Source organism: Aythya marila, assembly GCF_965140915.1.
Source record: "Aythya marila genome assembly, chromosome: 9".
Taxonomy (NCBI): domain Eukaryota; kingdom Metazoa; phylum Chordata; class Aves; order Anseriformes; family Anatidae; genus Aythya; species Aythya marila.
The window spans coordinates 25,124,538-25,144,749 of record NC_139050.1 but is presented as its reverse complement, the minus strand read 5'-3'; the positions used below and the strand labels follow the sequence as shown (position 1 = coordinate 25,144,749).

Sequence of the window (20,212 nt, the reverse complement as noted above, 5' to 3'; positions counted from 1 at the left end):
TCACTCAGCAGTGCCCTGGATTCTCAGCTGCAGCACCCCGCGGGCTGGGAGCTAGATGCAAACAAGCAGCGTGCTCTCCTTGCCTACATGCGCACGCACAGGCGATCAGGTGCCTTGAATTGATGCGTAGGTGCCAAATGATGATGAGGAAATGCAGCCCATCTTGTCCATGGATTTTTTTATTAGCCAGCCTGTTATGCCCCTGAGCTCCAGTGCCGTGACCTACGCAGATGCCACCAGACTTGCTCGGAGTGACTGGGTGCACCCCAGGGTACGGTTGGCCCTCCTGGCTGCCAGGGCACGCTGCTGGCTCATATTCAGCTTGCTGCCAACCCCAGCCCCCAGATCCCTCTCTGCAGGGCTGCTCTCCAGCGTCTCATCGCCCAGTCTGTACGTACAGCCAGGATTGCCCCATCCCGGGTGCAGGACTCGGCACTTGCCTTTATTAAACTTCATGCGGTTGGTGATCGCCCAGCTCTCCAATCTGTCCAGATCCCTCTGCAAGGCCTTTCCACCCTCAACAGAGTCAACAACTCCTCCCAGTTTGGTATCATCAGCAAATTTCCTCAAAACATCTTCTAGTCCTACATCCAGATCGCTTATAAAAGCATTGAAGAGGACTGGCCCTAAAATGGAGCCCTGGGGGACCCCACTGCTGACCGGCCAGCAGCCTGATGTGACCCCATTAACCACAGCCCTTTGAGCCCTGCCCGTCAGCCAGTTGCTCGCCCATCGCGTGATGTTTTTGTTTAGCTGTAGGCTGGACACTTTGTCCAGTACGATCCTAGGGGAAGCCGTGTTGAAAGCTTTACCGAAACCCCTCAGCTGCTTTCCCTTGATGGGTGAACTTTCGGTGACTGGCTTTAACAGAGCTGTTCCCATCACTCTGCGGCACTTCGTGATCCAGCACTCATCTCCGCCTGGGAGCTGTTACAGGAATTTTCAGGAACTGGACCACGTCGAGCATCTCCCCGGAGAGCCGAGACACTTGGGGAGGCTGGAGCTGGTTTCCTCCTTCCCCTACGATGCCACCAGCAGCGATGCAGATTGCTTGCTTAGATCCACAAACCTGTGGCCGGCTTTGAAGCCCTCCCTCCAGCAACACAAAATCGACTTACACGAACTCCCAGCAGACGATAAGGGAGTGTGAGAGCATCCAGAAGGGTTTGCTGGATTTGTTTCGGTCTCAGAGGGTTTGGGGAACACGCGGAGAGCTGGATAAGAAAGGAGCTGGGTGCTGGGGGGGCCTCCTGGGCTGGGCGGCCGGTGCTCAACAGCAGCATCAGGAGTAAGGGCGGGCAGCGAGGTGGCACCGGGCAGACCCAGCATCCCTGCCACCAGAAAGCCCCTTCTGCAGCCTGGTCTCCTCGGATCACGCTGCCCCAGCCAGCTTCGAGCTGGTTTGTTTTTGTTTCCCACCCTCTGCTCCCCGCACCAGGCCCACGTCTGTCCCAATAACCAAATCAGAGCTCCTGATGGGGGTCACGGCTCAGCAGCAACGGCTCGCATGAAACCAGGAGAGCTGCGAATATTTGGGACGGTGCAGAGATCAGGCTGTGAATTCGGAGGCAGGCATTACTTCTGTCCCACCCCGCTGGAGAAACAGCAGCTGCCCAGCATTGCTCTGCAAGGAGCTCTCTGAGATGCTGGGGGCTCTCCTGCTGAACGGAAGATCCATCTGTCTGTAAAATCACCACAGGCAATTTTTTTGGAAACAACTTTTTCCACAAGATACATTTTTCTAGATTTTAGGCAGATTGGGAAGTTTAAGATTTTATATATACTCAGCTTTGATCTCCAATTTCTTCATCTACAGACTTCTCTCTCATTCTTTCCCTCTTTTCCTCTTTTGCTTTTCATCTTTTCTGCAGTGCTTTCTCTGCTTTGGAATTACTGGAGGGTGACAACAGCAACAACAAAATACCTGGGCATTTTTCAGTGTTGTGGAACAGTGAAGACAAGTAATTAAAAAAAAAAAAAAAAAGGAAATATTTCTATTTTAAATTACATTCAGTTACAAATAGAGGAGAAAAAAAAAAAAAAAAAAAAAAAAAACAGGAGAAAGAAGAAAAAGCAAAACATGTAATATAGAATTTTATTTTTCAGCACTATTAAACCTTTAAAATTGCCCCATCTCAGATCTGAAAGAAGAAGCAACTATGATTTTCTTTTCATGGGCACATAAACAGTAAAAAGGTAAGGTACATTGAGATTAAATAAGAGGGAAAATGATCTTTTCACAGACGGACAGTGAGTGAGGAACGCAGCAAGCCCTTACATCCTCAGATGCTCTCGGCAGTGTCCAAAGCCGTGGAGACCTCATCTCTCAGGAGCAGGGGGGCCAGGGCTGGGCTGTTTCTCACCACGTCTCCTGGCCCTGAGGCAATTAGGCGGAAGAAAAAGCTGCATTTCGCTTGCGGATGTGCAAGCTACGTCTACACCAGCACACGGCACAGTGCTGGGTCCCCCGGTGGTGTTAAAGCTGCCCCATGGCCAACCTGGCCCCTGCCAACAGCCTCCCCCCAGCTCCCCACGTCCCAGCAGCTGGGGCTGGGGCCGTTCCCCTCGAGCAGCCTGCAGGCAGCTGCCCCGTCCTGGAGGTGCCACAGCCCTACAGGTAGGTGGTGGCCTCTCTGCTCTCCCTTTCTTTTGCCTGCGCGACGGCGACGTTGATGCACTGGAGCCATTCCTCCGCGTTCTTCTCGTCCTTGGCCTTGAAGACGTAGGTCTTGCTGTCGGTGAAGATTTCGAAGGCCCGGGGCAGGCTGCGGTCCCGGCGCTTCTTCGCCACCACTTTAACGCTCTGCACCTTGCTGAGCTCGATGGGGCAGTCGTCAGGGTCGTCTTTCTGAAACACAGGAGACAAAGAAAACCACGTTCATTTGGTACAGCTTCCACCACCCTGACGGGTGATCAGCAGTGTTTGCTTGAGAAACAGGAGCCTGCTCTGTCTCTGAAGGAGCGATGAGCTGTCCCCCTTCTCCAGCTCTCCCCCAGCAAGGGAAGCAGCAACTCCTTGTCCTGGTTGTAACAGAGCAAATGCTTTGTGTCTGGCCTGGGACCAGGAGGGAAGTCAGGGCATTTTTCAGTGGGGAGCGGGGAACATGGCACAGCTCAGATGTAATGTGGTTTGAAAACGTACAAAGTGTACATCTGTGAAATCTTGGCGTCGTGGTAAGGGTGGGAATGTGATGCGGGGAGCGTAAGAGGTGATTATGCAAAGTCACAGACGTGTCCTGCAGGAGATCTGTGAGCACAGATACCAAGTGTGGTTCCCAGATGAGAAGTTTAAACACAAGGCTCCGCTTTGTCAAGACTGCTCAGGTTTCTCCTGTTGAGCTCCCTGTGCTTTTAACCAAGAGGAGTACAGCAGGTTTTCCAAAACCTTTCTGCTCCTACCATGCAGGCAAGCAGCATCAATTCCCCATGCACCAAGAGAACTGTGCACCCCGTGAGCAGCCCTGCGGACACAGATGCCTGCCTGGCAAAACCAACCCACTCCCTTCATGTTATGTCATGGCCACACAGCCCTTGACCTCAAGTTGCTACAGAAAGTTGAGAATGTACCCTAGGCACATTTCTGTGGAAGGATTTACCACTGTTTTCCAGGAGTCTGGACTCATTTCAGACCTCTTCTATTTTGGTTTTCTAATTCCGCCCCTTCACCCACTGGCCATACGATCGCTTACGCAGAGCAAATGTTGTCCTTCTGGTTACTTCTACGAAGGGGAGGTTTGTAGTGGGACTCCGGGAAGAGGCAGGCACAGCCAGCTGGCTATCTCACAATACTTCCTCTGTGTTTGGTTTGTGTTTTCAAGCGAGCAGCGTGAAAAGTCCAAACACCCACGCGGCGCCTGTCCCTGCTCAGCGACGCCAGAGATGAAGGGGCAGAGCTGTCACGCTCAGCCAGGCAAGGCCTGTGCTGCTTCGGGCACTGCAATCAGCACCAGATGTGGCCGGGCAGAAACCTTTCCTTTTTAATACAGAACCATTCACCGGCAACACCTCAAGCTGCCTGGGCACATCGGTGCTCGCGACTGCAGCGCTTTCCGTGCATCCGCTGCCTCCCTGCTGCTGGTGGCACCTTCCCTCCTGCCGCTCTCTGGCCCAGCACCAGCACTTTGTTGCCTGCTCCCTGTCTGACACTGACCAGACTTCCCCGGCACCGAGGGGCAAACTGCTTCACCCCAAAAGGGTGCAAAGATGCAGGATCTGTGCGTGAGAAACCACTGAGCCCAGCCTGGGACACGCTCCCTCGCAGCTGCAGAGGAGCATCAGGAGCCTGGCTGTCTCCTACGCCTGCAGTCAGGGCACACTCAGCAGAGCGGGATTTGAAAATCTTCTTTTGCACATTAATTGTCTGAAGCACTTCTGTGCGGTGTCCTAGCTCCAGCCCTGCTGCAAGGCAAAGCCTTTCCCTTGGTGTCTGCAGCAGTCAGCTCTGGGCATGCACACAGCGCAAGCTGGAGGGCTCAGGGGGTTCCCAGGCTGTAGCCCAAGCAATGGTTAACAACAGGACTCAAATCTCTAATTAAAAAACAAAACAAGCAAACAAACAGAGCCATTGAAGTAACAGGATATAACGCAGCAACTTGAAAGACTGAATGCCCGGGCACAACACCCCGCTGCTGTCCCCGGGGGCTGGACGCCAGCCTGCTGCTCGCAGGAACCAGATATTTTTGTTCAACTTTAGAAAAAGCAAAGAAAATTGGAGTTTGCCAGCTAAAAAAAGGGCAGCTAACCTATATAGACTCTGCTATTAAGCAGAATCTGCTGTTTGACAACCTAACCTGCCAGCAAAAGGCTGAACATTCCTCACGTTAACAAGAACACCGAGAATGCAAATGCAAGGAGGCAACTGCTACATGCTAATGGCATCCCAGGAGTAATCAAGGTATTCTGACGTGACTTTTGCTTGGCTTGTTTGCAGAGCTAATTAAATCCATTCCATTAAATACATTTCTTTAAGCCAATCAAGTTGCTAGGAAAGTGACAATTATTCTGACACCTTAAGAAGGAAATACCAGCCAGTGCTGAACTGAAGCTGGAACACTTGTATGGGTTGAACCGTCTTCAGGATCTCAACCAAACGTCAGAAAAAGTCACTAGAAAGTAAAGGAAAGGCCGTTTTATGAAGTATTTGCTCTCAGGAGGGTCGTACTGCCCCGTGAAAGGCACTTGTTTCTCCTAGGCTGGATGCCCTGATGTGTTTCTTGGAAGAAGGGACTCAGGAAGCCATTTCAGAAGCTTAAAGAGCTTTGCTAGGTTTCTGCAATAAAAGACATTCTTTACCAGAAATATTGAGGCTTGGTTTAACTGGAAGATGCTGCTATTTTTGGTTTATCTAAGGGAGAACTATTGCAACAAAAATAAAAGGACTATTTTGCACAACGTTTGATAATTTTCATTGTGAACAGCTGAAGAAAGTTAGCTTCTAATGACTGACAAGTAATAATTATTGAGGACTGGATTCAATTACCTTCTCTTCTATGTCCAGAACAAACTTGTCATGAGTTTTGGTGGAAATTTTGAACAATTTTGCAGAAATTTCAGCAGAGTTACCCTGAATTTAGGTGAGGGTAGATGCGAAAGAACAAATTTGGTTCCTCTGGGAGAAGGGCACTTCAGCATCACCTCGCTTTAAGCAGACCTGCACCTCCTGTACAAATAACACCAGTCGTAACGCCATCACCTCAAGAACTGCTATTAATGTACAAAAGCAGGCAAGGCTTTAAAAAAAAGTGAACTGTTGTTTCATTTAGGGGACCGCCCTGAGATGCTTGGACGGGCCTGACTTCCTAGACATGCTGAACACAACCGTCCCACCCTGAGCTACTGCTTATCCCACTGGAGTCCCATCAGTAGGGGATGCACTCGTGAAGCAGGAGCTTTGGATCACCTGGGAGCTGGTGCTGGGTGCCTGGAGGCAGCGGGGGCGATGCTCGGGCAGGGTTTGGGTAAAGCACCGAGACGTGAGGGCTGCAGCAGCCATTAGCCTGCAGAGCAGCACTGCCAGCCTCACGCTGAGCCCTCTCCAAAGTCTCACGCTCCCGATCCAGCCAGAAAAGCATAAACAGACCCTGCGAGCAAGCGCTTGGCTGGAGTCAGCCGTGTGGTGTACAGAGCCCATGGAAAAAGCTGAGTGGTGAAAACCTCTGGGAAATGGTGATGCGGAGGAGGGAAACAAAGGGATCAAGCTGACGTTCTTCTGACTTACGGATTTTCCTTTCCGAAAGAGCAGCTGGTTGCCAGCCAGGGTGAAGTAGCGAGTTTTCCACCTTTTGATAAACTTCCAGCGGACTTGCTTCTCTTTGAGCTTGCCTTCCATCAGAGGCTGGCCATCCTGATTTACCACTGCAGAGGTGAACACACAGCCAGGGGTTAGTTCTTTCCTCTCGGCATGCCAGGTTTTGCCGCGATGCAGAGGAGGTTTCTGCAGCTTGGCCGTGTCAGCGCCAGCCTGCATCCCTCCCCTCCTCAGGCCCTTGGTCATGTTTTACTTGGGAGGCCTGGCAGATGGAGCCGATGGCTCGGCCCACTCTGCCTGTCACTTTTTTTCTATTATTCCCTTATTCCCCGTGTACTTCCCCCACCGTAACACCTCCCAGTTGTTCCTCAGCCCCGTGATAATAATTGATAGCTCTGCAGAGCTCAGTGCTGTTGTGCTCCTGCTCTGGGGTCTGAGGGACAGGAACAGCTCGGGGCTGACCCTGAGCTCCCCTGTGGCAGCCGTGGCCCCATGGAGGGAGATAGGAGCCAGGATTTCCGTGTGGGCTGGCAGGCCAGGTGCCCGTCCCATGGGAGCCCCACCAGCACGGCTTTCCCTCCTCATCCTCCCCTCCCCTCCGTCAGGACCGGGCTCCCTCAGTGGTAAGGACAGAGGTGTTTATTGCCAGCCCCCTCTTCTCTCTTCAGGGATATTTCAGAAGTCATTTAAGGCTGGTGATCCACTTTGTAAAAACCAGCCCTTACAGCAAACCAAGCGGTGCTTCTGCCCTGTAAATCTCACAGCACTGACCCGCTGGGAGTGTGATGCTTTCTGTCGCTTTTCCATGTATAAAATAACACGATTTATTTTGATGCTGGCCCACAAAGGCCAGGGCCTCACAGCTCGGCCCACGCAGGGGTCAGTGCCACCCCCACAGGAGCAGTCAGGGCCCTCCCCTGTCACCGCTTGGGACAGCCAAGTTTTTAGTGTCTTGTGGCAAAATTTACTTACAGATAAACTATTAGCATGTCATCGACCACTAACACTGCTTTCAAACAAACTGGGTGGGAATAATTATAGCAGCACTGGTGCCCATGTGCAGGTGAACGCCACCCGTACACAGTGCACATCAAGAGTCAGCGATGAGGGAGGAGGAGAGGGGAGAAACAAAAGCTTCTGCCCCCCGATCAACTGCACTACAGCAAGTTGTACATGAATAATCTAAAATGTGATTAGAAATAAGCAGCGTGCAGCTCTCAGTAACCGCAGGGAGGCAGTGGGCACGGACACAGACACACAGGCTCAGCGCCGTCCAGTCCATTCATCTCCCACAGTGGTCCGAAAAGTGACTCCAGCCTGCCTTAGAAAAATAGCTCAGGTTTGTCACCGCAGATTTTTCTTCCGTTGATTCCCTTACAAAGACCAAATAGAGTTGTTACTGCAAAAATACTGTTATGTTTAAAATTACTTTGAGAACTCAAAGCACTGCATGGATGTTGGGAGGCCCCGTGCTTCGTTCATGGTGTGGTTATAAGGCTGGGCCTCCTCCACCATCAGCCCCATGGCCATGGGGTTTCGGGAGCCGGAGGAGTGTCCCCTAACCCTGCACCCAAGGAGGAAGCTTCCAGCACAAGGAAGGCCCAGCAACCACGAGGATCACCCTGGGCTCCAAAACGCTGCCCTCGGAGCTGCCTCGAGCTGCTGCCCTTGTGCACGGAGCGAGCAACTCTTAACTTCTGTAATGCCACTGCTGGTTCTTCTTTTCTGCTTTCTCTTCTATTTTTAGTCAGACAGGACAGGACGGATCAGATGGACTGAGGAGCAGGCCAAGGCGTAAGCAGCCTGAGAACGGATGTGTTTTGATGTGCTGTTTGGCTTGGAGTCCTTCCCAGCATCTGTCAGATAGTTGGTTATCCTCTGGCTGGCCGTTCTCGCATACCTTCGTGTTCAGCTTTAGCCAGCAAAGCTTTTTCTCGAAAGCCTTTGCTGTCATCTGTGCATGGCCCTTCAGAGCCCGGAGCACGAGGGGCCGCTGTGACACCGAGGCCCTTGGGAGGACACGAGGTGAGCGCGGTGCCCAGGGGCAGCCACCACAGGCAGTGCTGCTGCTGCTCTTGGGCTTCACCTGGGGCTTCAGAGGCTTTGTGGCTCTCTGGACACGTAGCTCTTTTCGCTACCTCTGCTCTGGTAGTGGGAAACAATGCAAACGCAATTTAGATAACTATTTTAGATTTAGATAAAGAATGTATGCTTTCCCCAGCGCTGTTTGTGTTGGCAGAGCTGCAGGCATTGGGGGTCTTCAGTGCGTACTACTTCAATTTCCTCATGAAAGATGGCAAATATTTCTGTCTCTGCAGACAGCGATTTTCTGGAAGGAGATACGCTGAATGAAGATGGGGGTGGCCAAGTTGCAGCCACGATGGGGAAGCACGCCTCTGATTTCTGTGATAAAGAGGTCGTTCTCCCCGCAGCACCCTGAGCTCGACGTGGCAGCTCGTCTCTGCAGATTTTCATGCCAGCACCGATGCATTACAACACCCAACCTGACACAGTAAAAGAGAGGCTTATTTTCTCCCCGAGAAATTTTTTGTCACTGCAAAACCGCACAAATTTACGGGGAAGTTGGTTTGGGGCTGCACCAATTTCACAACATGCTTTCCAGTGGGACAGAGCCACGTTTTACAGCGTGCCCCTTAATAAGAACTTTTCAACTGCGTTAAATATTGGTTTCAAAACTACTACAGATACACGTTTTCCTTTGTTCAAGAAATTTCCTCAGCTGGCAAGCTTTTGTCCTGGGCCTTCCAGAGAAGTGTGGTTGGGGCAAGGGCAGTTTGGAGATCAATATTCAGCTGATGTGAAAATCCTGGAGATCGGATCAAGAAAAATGCATGTTGTTGTCAAAAGGTGAGGGGATTTAAAGCCTTCCTTGGGCACAAGGATGTTACAGCATGCAGGGATGGGGTGCCTCTGCAACACCTCTTTGCTGACAGCGGCCCAGCTGGCTGCTGGGGATGTGCACAGAAACACCACCGGGAATGATGGAGCTGGGGCTGGGAATTAATTGAACAACCTACAGGCTCATACCTCCATCGTTCCCATTATTTGCCATTCACATGTGCAGGCTCTTGGTGGAGGATATTTTGCCACCGTTAGAATATGCAGTTTGACGTCAGGGAATACTATCTCAGTAGCATGGAGGAGATAAAAAGGGCACGGTTCCATATCGCCTCCCAAGAGAAAGTGTCAGAACTGCTGCGACAAAGCCCACTCAGTGAGTCAGAGAGCAAAGGATAAGACAGGGTAGGAGTTTTACTTCTAAATGAGAACTACAAAGAATTCATAATGTGTACAGTAACTCTCAGACATTGATGGCAGATGTATAAACATCTAGATACAGCAAAACACAGTTTTGCTATGAAAAGACAACTGCTCAACGTCTTGTACACCTACCTGGCTCCTGGTGCCAGGGAACAGCTTTGATACCAATTCCAGTGCAGAAAATGTTCTAAGCCAAACTGAGAAGCTTTAAAGCACAAAGTTTTCTGCACTGGAAGATACTGAGATGGCTGGTGGTCAGGAAAACAGCATGAGAAAGGAAGTTGATGTGCAATTTTGTCCCAGATTGGATATTTATGGCCAAAATCTTTCAAACACTGGATTTACTAGAGAAATGCTGGTCTGCCTTTAAGCACTCAGTGGCTGGAACCAGGGATAACAGAGCACTTCTTGTGTACATCCACAGAGAAGTCCACGGGGAATTCCGCTGTCAGCTTCCAAAGTTGTCATAATGAAGCAGATGCCAGTATGTCTGAGGGGCTGATTAGAAGAAAAAGATTCACAAAAGATAAGAATGAAGCTCTTTTCCAATATTTTTCTAAGTCCTTTTGCTTATTTTGATTGCGGTTAGCTTCACAGAATGACAGAATAATTCAGCTGGAAGGGAGCTCAAGGGGTGCCTCATCCCACCTCCTGCTCAAAGCGAGGTCAGCACTGGGGTCAGGCTAGGTTGCTCACGGATTTATTGATTTGGGACTTGAAAATCTCAGCAACCTCTCCAGGCAAGTTGTTCCAATGCTCAATCAACCCCACAGTGGGAAAGTTTTCCTTTATAGCCAGCCTGAACATCTCTTGTTCCAGTTTATACCTCTTGTCTCCTGCCCTTGCACCCTTGGAAGAGCTTGGCCCTACCTTCCTGATCACCTCCCCGCAGGCATGAGGCCACTGCCACGTCCCCAGGCATCCTGGTGCAGCCTGTCCTGGTCCTTACTGGGATTTTACTTGGTCACCACTGTGGCCACTGAGCCCACGGTGTGCAGAAAGTGGGAGTAAGTGCGCAGGGTTCTGTTGGCAAGGGGCACCCGAGCAAACCCGTCCTGCCTCAGAAATGCAGTTCCTCTTCTCTCTGAACTCTAGCCAAAACCAAATGCAGTCGCTGGTGGCCCCGTTGCTTACCACATGGAAATACCTGCATTTTTAATACAGTTAGAATAATTTAAAAAATGCAAACAACCGACAATGGGTACGTGCACATTCCTCACACACACATCAATTGCTGGAAACCCTCTGTCTCATTTTGATTTCTTCACCTCGCATGAATCTAGACAAACTAAGAAGACTTCAGGAAAGTCATACAAGAGTTTTTATATGATTATTCGCATCATGGGAAACTAATGAAGTGCATTCTCTTTAATTTCCTAAGCAAAGTTCAAGATGCGACACGATAAAATCTACACAGAGATTTTTCTCATAACAGGGAAGGGCCTAACGTGATCCGGGTCTGAGAGACAGCCCGGAGATAAGCCCATGTTTTAACAGGAGGTTAATTTACCTGAGCAACAACTCACGGGTTCTCCTTCACTTGACTGTTAAAAAAACAGGTTTAGACATCTTTAGAAACATACACTGAAGTGATACAGATCAAAGAGAAAATTCTTTGACATAAGCATTATCGGACTGGATTCTTTAGCTGTTGTTTTAGAGAAGGTTAAACCAGGTGATCACACAATCTCCTCTGGGTTTGAAATCGCAGTGGTGTGCTGACATATCATGAGATCTCTAGCTAGAAAAAAAAGGAGTTGAAGGATTCAAACTATCTACTATATATTTTTCATTACATTTTTATTTTCCTGAAGAACACCCAATAAAGCTAAAACTATTGCCTAAGCTGAAAATGAATAATTACTTGCTATAATACCCATTGCTTCTTAAACCATCTCAGGAAAGAGAGACCAGCTACAAAATCAATTTAACCCTGAATAGTACCCATAGATGTAAGAGTCCTCCATGACATAAGTTGGAATTATTTTCTCCTGATTGTATCTTGCTTTCTTTGCAGAACTACACTGCATCAAACTTGAAGTAGTTTGGGTAGTGAATAAATAGAAAACAAACAAAAAAACAAAACCAAAACCAAACTCTTGCAAGATGAACTCAAGTAAGAAAAAAAAAAAAAAAAGTATTCAATCTTCCATTTGACGAAACAAAGCCATCCACAAAAATTCAGCCCAATCATGAATGATCTCAATGATAATAAGCTGCTCTTAACTTGAAAGAATGAAACATGTGGGTGGTAAGCAGAAGAAGATAAATGCAATTAACCTAAGGGAATATGGATTGGCTCTCTTTCATTAATTATCACATTTGGTTTTGTTGAAAACCTGGAAAGGACACATTACTGAATGCCACTTTTTATAATTTTCAAGCAAGCATTATAGCTGGGATATTCCAGTTCACTCGATAATCACCACTGCTAGCAAAAGATAAATGTATTCAGAACTTAATATGGTGTAGGCTATTCTGAGTGAATTGCTTTTTTAAGGAGGAATTCATAAAAACCCCTCAGTTTTACCCGAATCATTGCCCATGGGCACAATGTCTCTTCTGCAGCCCACAGGGATTACTGCAATTTCTTTGTAAGCTTCCAGAATCTGGAATGTACTGCAATTCCCTCACAGGCTATCAAGTGGTTTTACTGAATTTTTTTGTGCAAGAGCTTGTGAAGCCAACTGTCAATACAGAAGGTTATGTTGAAATGAAGCTCTTAAAAGCCAGCTTTTCCTAACAAGAGGCACACTGTATTTACTAAAATTTCAGATGCCTTACGTCCTTGCTTGAATGGTTATTGTTAAAAAAAATAAAATAAAATAGTGCAACTTGGCTTCCCTAGCTCTGGGACCAGCCGCACAGTTAGGGCACGTACGTGTATGTGGGCAGATGAGTAGGGTTCGCAGGAATGCTCTCTCCCTCCTTGGCTCAGGGGTAGCAGGAAAAAAAAAAAATCCGGATGATTTAACAGCTCTTCTGGAAGAGTGTGGTTGCCTAAATAATGCTTTAAAGCCAGAAGAATGCATGTGAAATAGGCAAACTTTCTCTGTATTAATTGCCACTGCCTCTTCCCTTGCTAACTCAGCCTCCCAGCAGAGCGCGGCTCCGCAAAGCTTCCCCACTGCATCTGCAAAAACCATCACGGAGCTGGCATCCCGAGGCAAGAGCCAGGCTTTAAGGCATAATCCCTCCCTAAGTCTGGGGGATAAATGGCATCTTGCAACACGGTATCCAAAAAATGTAACAAAACCCGACATTAACAGAAAACAAAAGAAAATAATAGAAAAAGAATTTCCCTCTGAATTCCTTCTTTAAGAAGAATTGGGTTGCTAAACAGCATTGCTGAGAGGGAGAAATTATTTTTTGTGTGTCTTTCAGAAGTACTGGTGGGTTTCAACAGGGTCCGTCCGACTGTGGAATGAGGATGAAAGATGCCTCACAGCTTTACATTTCTTACACGCTCAGGGAGATCTCTGAGCCCTCTGTTTTCTGTCACATCTTATAAATCCCTGAAGACCCCCGAGTGTCTCTGGCACGACCTCTCCCAGCTAACCCAGACCTGCATCTCCAGCGCTAGGAACTGCCCATTCACCTGCAGGTTTTGTCCCGCGAAGCACTACCTTCTGTATTCCCTTCACGTGTGTTGACCCATTAAATAGTTCATTTTCTTTGACTTCTGAAGGCCTTGAGGTTCGAGAGGCAAGCTGTGATATTCACAATGTGCCGTGCAATTGATTGATTTATTTTTTTTTAAACTGAGACAAAGAAATGGCTTACAAAAAGAACAGACAGTTACAGCCCAAAAATGTTGTGTGCTCAGTTCCTCCTGTTCCCATCCATCCCCGAAGGCACCCCATAACTCACAGCCCTGGCTCCAAATCTGGGAGTCAATGGTGATTTTGTAGATGCTGATATTTATTAAGGTCTCCCCTCCTCAGCTGCGGCAGTGGGGACAGGCGGGTGGCAGGGTCACCGAGGGAGGCCATACCCCTATAGACATGAACAGGGTGATAAAACCAGTGGTGAAGATGACTGCTGGGTTTGGGCACGTGGAGATACCTGCATGAAGCAGTAAGGAAGGAAGCGATTGGGAAGGACAGGCTGTGAGGAGGCACATTTTCCTGTCGCATGGAGATGGACGCTTTGCACCCATCTGGCCAAGAGCTGCTGCTCTGGCACACCTCTGCGCCAAACCCAAGCCCTTTTTGTGCCAGCCCAGCCCAGCACAATGATGTGTAAGCAGGGCAGAAGTGTGCCAAACCCTGCCACGGGTGCTCCAGGGCACGCGTCAGCTCCCACTTCCCGGGGGCTGTTAGCGCCCGGCACCACGCACGGTTTATGCTACTCGAGATGTCAGCTCAAGTGCTCTGGGAACAGACTCGAGAGCCTCTTGTCAGCAGCACAGAGACGTCCCCACGTCTGCACGCTCCTGCTCTACTCACCCAAGAGCAAGGAGTTCACTGGGAATCACAGCCTGGCATTGGGGTCTCTCGTTGCTGTTCCCCCTGTGTTCAGAGCCCTGAGTTCACCAGCCCCATACTGCCTGTACGGGATCCCAGCCCCAGCACCACTCTCACGGGGTCCTCTCGTGTCTCCAGACTAGTGCCAACAGCCAAATCCATGGCATCAACAAGAACACAGTGCCTCATGTCACTCCGAGGACTGACTTTGCCACCTTTGTGCAGTCCCTTGGCACTAACAGAGCCACCCCACCAGCACAATCAGTAACTTGCCACGAACACTCCTCTTTTTGGGCACACTGAGTTCTTGAAAGTTCAAAACAAAGCTGTTTTGTTAGGTTATTTTTCAGACAGACTCTGTCCTTGTGGCCTGACACACATCTAACACTGATGTGAGGGACAAGCCACAGCACGGCCACCGTACTGAGGTGAAATCTCAGCTCAAAGCACGACTCCTCTGGTGGGAGGTGAGTTCCACCTGGGAGCTGTGGAAGGAGGAAAATGGTCAAAAACCCCATGAAATGAGCATAGACAGCTGTGCCACCATGCTTACAAGACTTACTAGATTCAAGGTTGATGAAATATAAAGAGATGTTAGCTGTTGAAATAAAGAGCTGAAAAAGCAAATTCTTCAAAGGCTTGGCCAGAATACTCAGAATTCTTGGCCAGAATTGTGCGGGCTATCACAGTGTGGCAAGAAAATCTAAGAAAAAGGCCATCCTCTGAATTTCAGTGCACTGATCTAAAACACATGGGTAGCAGAGAGCTTCAAAACCCATAAATCACCAGAATCTTTTACCTTGGACAAAGTTTATTGTCCCCTCATCCTGTTTTCTAACACAGTTTCAGTATTATGGCTGTTCTTGAGAGTTGCCTTGTTCTTAAAATGTGCACTATGGACTCAATTATATTAAAATAAATAATTATGCGGAAAACCTTGGCCACCGCTCCTCGGGATGCCCTGTGAGTTGAGGAGGACATGAGTTGGCTGCAGCACTTATGCCAACATCCCCTGATGCGTGGCACCTGGGCAGTCTCCGGTGGACCTGGGACGTGGTCCAGCAGATGCAACTCCTTTATCTGGTGCTGCAAGATGGGTGCAGATCCCTCCCACTCCCCAGGCATTAGCAGCCGTGCAGATTTATGGGTTCACATTAATGTTGGATGGTGTCCCTATGAGCATACACCAAATAAGGGTTGTGTTTGACTCTCTCTCTCAGCAGAAATGCTGAGACAGAAGGAGTTTAATGGAGAATTCCAGTTAAAACAGACACTGTCAGTGCTACGCTGGGCACTTTGCTGTACTTTTGGCATAGCCTCTACCACCAGCACAGAGCAGAGCCACGCCGCAGCCCAGCCACCGCTCGCAGAGCACTCACCCGTTGCCTTTTCGGGGTTATTGCACATGAAGCACTGCCACGTCCCTGCTTCCTCGCTGTAGCCGAACAGATCGAAGAACCTCACTTCTTCCAGGTGCATCTGCACGTGGTCCAGGTCCTGGGCCAACAAGGAGAGAAACCAAAGGCGCTCAGATGGCGAACGGCTGCAGTTAGCACCTCGGAGCCCCCGTCGCAGCGGGAGCTGACGTCCTTTTGTACATTTTTTGGGGATGAACAGCCTGCTGGGGCAGGTGTGCTCAGCAACACCTAACCCAACACGTCAGGGAGGCAGGGGACTGGGCTGCCAAGGCAGTGCTGCTGGTCTGCCTGGGTCCCCAGCGCAGCAGGTGCCCACCGTGCCTTTTATTGTTGTTTCTTTTGTTAAGAAAGAAGTTCTGGACCCAGCCCCATCCAAGAAGCACCAATACGAATGTTTAATATGAATGTCTCAAAAAAAAATGCCAGCAGGACTGAGTTATCTTACACAGAGCACACCCAGGTAAACGCGATGCTGTTCTTCCACTGACAGCAGTAAGGAAAGTAAGGGTTAGGGAAAGTAAAGTAAGGATTATCCAAAATAAATGTAATGTCCGACCTGATGAAAAACCTACAGAGACTACACCTGCAGCTTCAAGGATGGGAAAAGCCAGGAGATGCTCATGAGGCACTTAAAACACTGTATAATTTCCAAAAAATACTGTTATCTTGCATTTAGATAAATGTCGATGTTAAATAACACCGAGTCTCTCACTACACAGAAGGAATTGCCAAGACCACTCAGGGAACACTCCTATTTGTTTACCTGGCATCATCGGAGATCTGTAATACCGCACACAGCAGCCCAAAGAAAACACGGATTTACACAGTAAATGGGACAAATACCCTCTCCTGCCAGGGACACGAGTTCCGCCCACTGAAGGCTGTACAGAGGGCAGAACTGTCTGATTCAGGCCTTTTCCATTTGCTTCCATCTCAAAGGCTTTAGGGAATGAGAAAGCAGGAGCCTGTGAGTTCTGTGAAACCCAGCAGCACGGCTGCTCTGCTCCCCAGCCTCTAACCCCAGGAAAAAACCTGAACACAGTTCCTTGGCACACAGTTCCTGGCACCAGCTGCCCCCAGTGCCCTCTCTGAGCCTTAGCCCAGGGTCCCGGTGGGTTTCAGGCTGTCTTAAAGACTGGCAAGGCAGCACGTGAGCAGGACTAACATCACCTGAGCTCCAGACAACAAAGGCTTTCTTTCCTTTCCAGTAGGGAAAATGGGCTTCACAGCACAGGGGAAAACCACAGCCAGATGTCAAAGGGCTCGGACACACATTGGCTTTGGTTGCAAGAGGGGGCTGCAGGGCAGCAGAGCCAGGCTCAGCTCTTCTCTCCATCCTCGTGCAGGAGACGAGTGGCCCAGCTCCTTGGTGCTCCTGCCGGTCCCCTCCTCTGGCAGCGTCCCTCCAGTGCTTGGTGCCCTGCTGAAGGCCTGGGGGTGCCCATTAACTTGATTAATTTGCTCATTATGCATTGATGAAGTTCTTACTGTCCTCCAAAGAGGAATTTTATGCATGCAAGGAATTCAGCTGGCTGCTGCGCTGTGTAACAGGAGAGCTGTGCAGCCTCTCTCCGTATTTCTCCCCCCGGTATGTCAGTGGTGGATCTGGTGGTCTGGGCGCCCACCGCCTCCCTTCAGATGCTTCACGCATAGTGTGGGATCCAGAATTGCCCCCCAGGGCAGGAGAGCTGGCTCCTCGGGGAGCAGGACAGACAGACAGACCAGCCCCTTGGTCCCCGATGGAGGGGTGAAGTCTCCCAGCAGGGGACAGCAGCACAGAGCTATCCCTGGGGGGCCGCAGGATGGACAAAATGCTTGGTGGCACTGCTCTCAGCGGGTCTGTGCGGGTCATTAGAAGCACACGTGGACGGAGCTGCACAAAAAGAGCAGGCATTTGCCATCCTGTGAAAAATCTTTCAGTGGCTGCAGTGAGCTGAAGCAGTGAGAGAGGCAATCAGGGAAATATCAACGCAGCAGTCATCCTTTCCCACTCCGTACTCCTAGGACACCTCAAATGAGCCACTTATTTTAGGAGGTGAAGCACAGGGAAACAAAAAAGCCTAACTGGAGAGGAGAGATTTATCTCATCCTCTCCCTACATCATCCTGAAAGCTTCAGCGACTCCATTGTGAAAATGTGGCAAGTCTTTCTGCTGCGTAAACTGAGATAGCAAACAAAGGGCAAGGAAGAACAGAACTAACAACGGCTTAAAAATGTTAATTATTCTCTTGCAACACTGCTCAACAAAAGGCTCTCTTAGAGAATCACACGGGGCTTGTAAAGTAGTCACTGTGTCACTGCTCTGACACAGCATGAGTCAACACAAAGAGTTCTGCAAAGGGCTCACACCAGCAGAGCTTTTATAATGTGGCCTGCGTGTACTTTGATAAAGAACTATGAAGCAACCGAACGGAAATCTGTAAGGATGTACATCTGGAAATGCTTTACTTCTGGCACGTTTTAAGCTGTGTTGTATAAATATTTTTTGTGGCATGAACACGCTGCCCGGTGATACAGGACATTCTTTCTGTAAGCTAGGTATTCACTGCAATGCCTCGCGCACAGCTCAGCCAAATTCAGATAGCTGTCAGTGATTTAAATCTGAAAGCATTTCTCAGAATTTACTCCAGAATAAATCCGTGATGTAATAGATTTTTCTCCAGGTTTACAACATTCTTTAGAATACATATCAAAAAAAAATTGTGAATGCATTTTTTGCAGAGCAGGGGTTGCAGCAAAGCGTCACAGAGGTTCCTGGTGGCTGCTGGCCCCCGAGATTTCCCCACATGCTCCCACATCACCCGGGTTCCTCAAACCCAGTGCAGGTATTCAGATGTCACTGCAACACAAGGCGTAAAGCTGGAACGTAACACAGGACATTGATACTGCAGTGGATTTCAACCATCCTGTTTTGAAATCTCTTGATTTCAAAACCCAAGGGAAAGCGCTATGTTTGCTGAAACAACCACACCTGGAATTTTGCATTCTGCATGACTGGAAGAGGAATAATATTAGCAATATTGTCAATTCATTCGCTGTATTTGAAGTTCTGTTAGTTGCGGGAAGAACTTCTCAAAGTCAAATTTCAGATCACTGAGTAAATTAGTCTGCAGCTTCTGGAGTTTCCAAACTTCTGTTTTCTGCCTCATTCATGAAATCAGCGAAGATCGGTATCTCATTTTCCAGCTCCACTATTTTAGGAACTCAGAGATACTCATCCTGTTACGCAGTGATGAAAGTTCCCAAAATAGGCCAAATGCTAGCATCTGAACAGTAGTAGGATTATGCAACTGATGCGCTGGAGACTAATCACGTTTCTAGGGTGTTGGACGTATTTTGCAGAATTTGTGCACACGAGGCACTACATCTCATTCTAGCCATGAAAGCGTGCTCTTTTCTAAGCTCTTTATTCACCCCAAACTCTTCTACACTCCACCAGCTCTGACTTTCGACTACTAGCTTTTGGCACGGACTCAAGTTAAGGCACTCCTGAGCAGAAAGACATTTCTAATGCCTTTGGATGACTCAGGCAAGGATTTCAGAAGCAGCTAAAAGACTTAGTGTGAGCTGCACTGTGTCTAAGTCAAACTGGCCCACAAGCTGGGTGTCAGACGTGGGGACCCCGCTCCCCTCACAAGCTGCAGTGGCAGTTCCCACTTCAACGCAACGCTGTCTTGGAGATTCAGAAGGTGTTTCTAACAGAACTTCTGTTTTTAAATCACCCATAACCTTGGTAAATTAATCTTATTCAGTCAGACATTTCTATGCCTCAAAATATCCTGAGAGAGAGTATTTTAAAATCATGTTTGACAATTCATTTCATCCAATTTCACTGGATGGAGATGTTTGGGAGTAAATAGATATTTGTTTTACAATCCTATAGCGTTCTTTTCCAAGAGCCTGATTAATAGCTTTGAAATAGCGTTCCCTGAAATCCTGGAGACAGTAAACAGCTTTGAAAGAGTAATCTTTTAAACTGATGGGGGTAACTAATGGTGCACGTGCAAATGATCGTTTCCATAAAATCCAAGTCTGTGTTTAACTAGTTGAATTTCCTAGTGGCAGCCAAACAGCCCATAATGGCAGCTAATCTGAATCTGGAGTTTAAAACTGTGAGCAGGAAAAACTCCATATGGAGCATCACTAGTTTTCATCACCTTGGGAACAATCCACATGAAGCGTGTAGGAGTGGCTGGAGAAGAAGCCTGGAGATCTTTCAAAGCACCACACAAAATAACACCGTGGACCCTCTGCGGAAAATATAATGGCTGGGGAAACGTTTCCCAATCTCCCCACAAGCCAAGTGCTTCCTATAAAGGGCAGCCAGAGGCATGCACTGCAAATTGCCATATGGTCACCCCGCACAAGAGGACTTGGCACATCAGTAAGCTTGGTTCAGAGATGCTTACCTTTTGGTGTGGAAATGTAGACTGGATCATGGCAGTTTCAAAACTGTGTGTCCCCTTCAGCTGTGTCTTTTCCCACAGGGCCTTGAGGACTTGCACAGAATTACTCTGTATTGACAAAGGTTCTGCGAACAAGCTCTGAAGAAAATGTTGAAAACAGCATTTCAAGCATTTTTTACTTGGCCATTAACAAACAGCATCTTGTTCTTATTTCATAGTGGGACAGCCATGCAAAAAAAAAGAGGAATAAGTTCATTTCTCTATAAGGAATTATGAAGGATCGATATGCACACAGTTAGATAAATGCCCACATATTTAATTTGCTTCTGGGGCTTTTTTATTGTACATTACACGTCTCTAAGGTCCTCAGCTCACTGTATGACCATGTATGGT

The 20,212-nt window shown here is 48.5% G+C and overlaps 1 protein-coding gene across 8 annotated transcripts in view; it reads right to left on the bottom strand.

Moving 5' to 3' along the window:
- Positions 1-2,486: 2,486 nt before the first annotated feature.
- The window catches only part of VEPH1 (ventricular zone expressed PH domain containing 1), a 79,630-nt gene continuing 61,904 nt past the window's right edge, over positions 2,487-20,212 (bottom strand). For all 8 annotated transcript variants that reach the window (XM_082767758.1, XM_082767759.1, XM_082767754.1 and 5 more), the window contains 4 exons: positions 19,823-19,957; positions 15,375-15,492; positions 6,218-6,354; positions 2,487-2,848 (listed from right to left, as the gene is read on the bottom strand). In XM_082767758.1, coding sequence (XP_082623884.1) covers positions 2,612-2,848; positions 6,218-6,354; positions 15,375-15,492; positions 19,823-19,957 — 627 coding nt within the window. In that variant the 3' untranslated portion in view covers positions 2,487-2,611. The remainder of the gene's footprint in view (positions 2,849-6,217; positions 6,355-15,374; positions 15,493-19,822; positions 19,958-20,212) is intronic.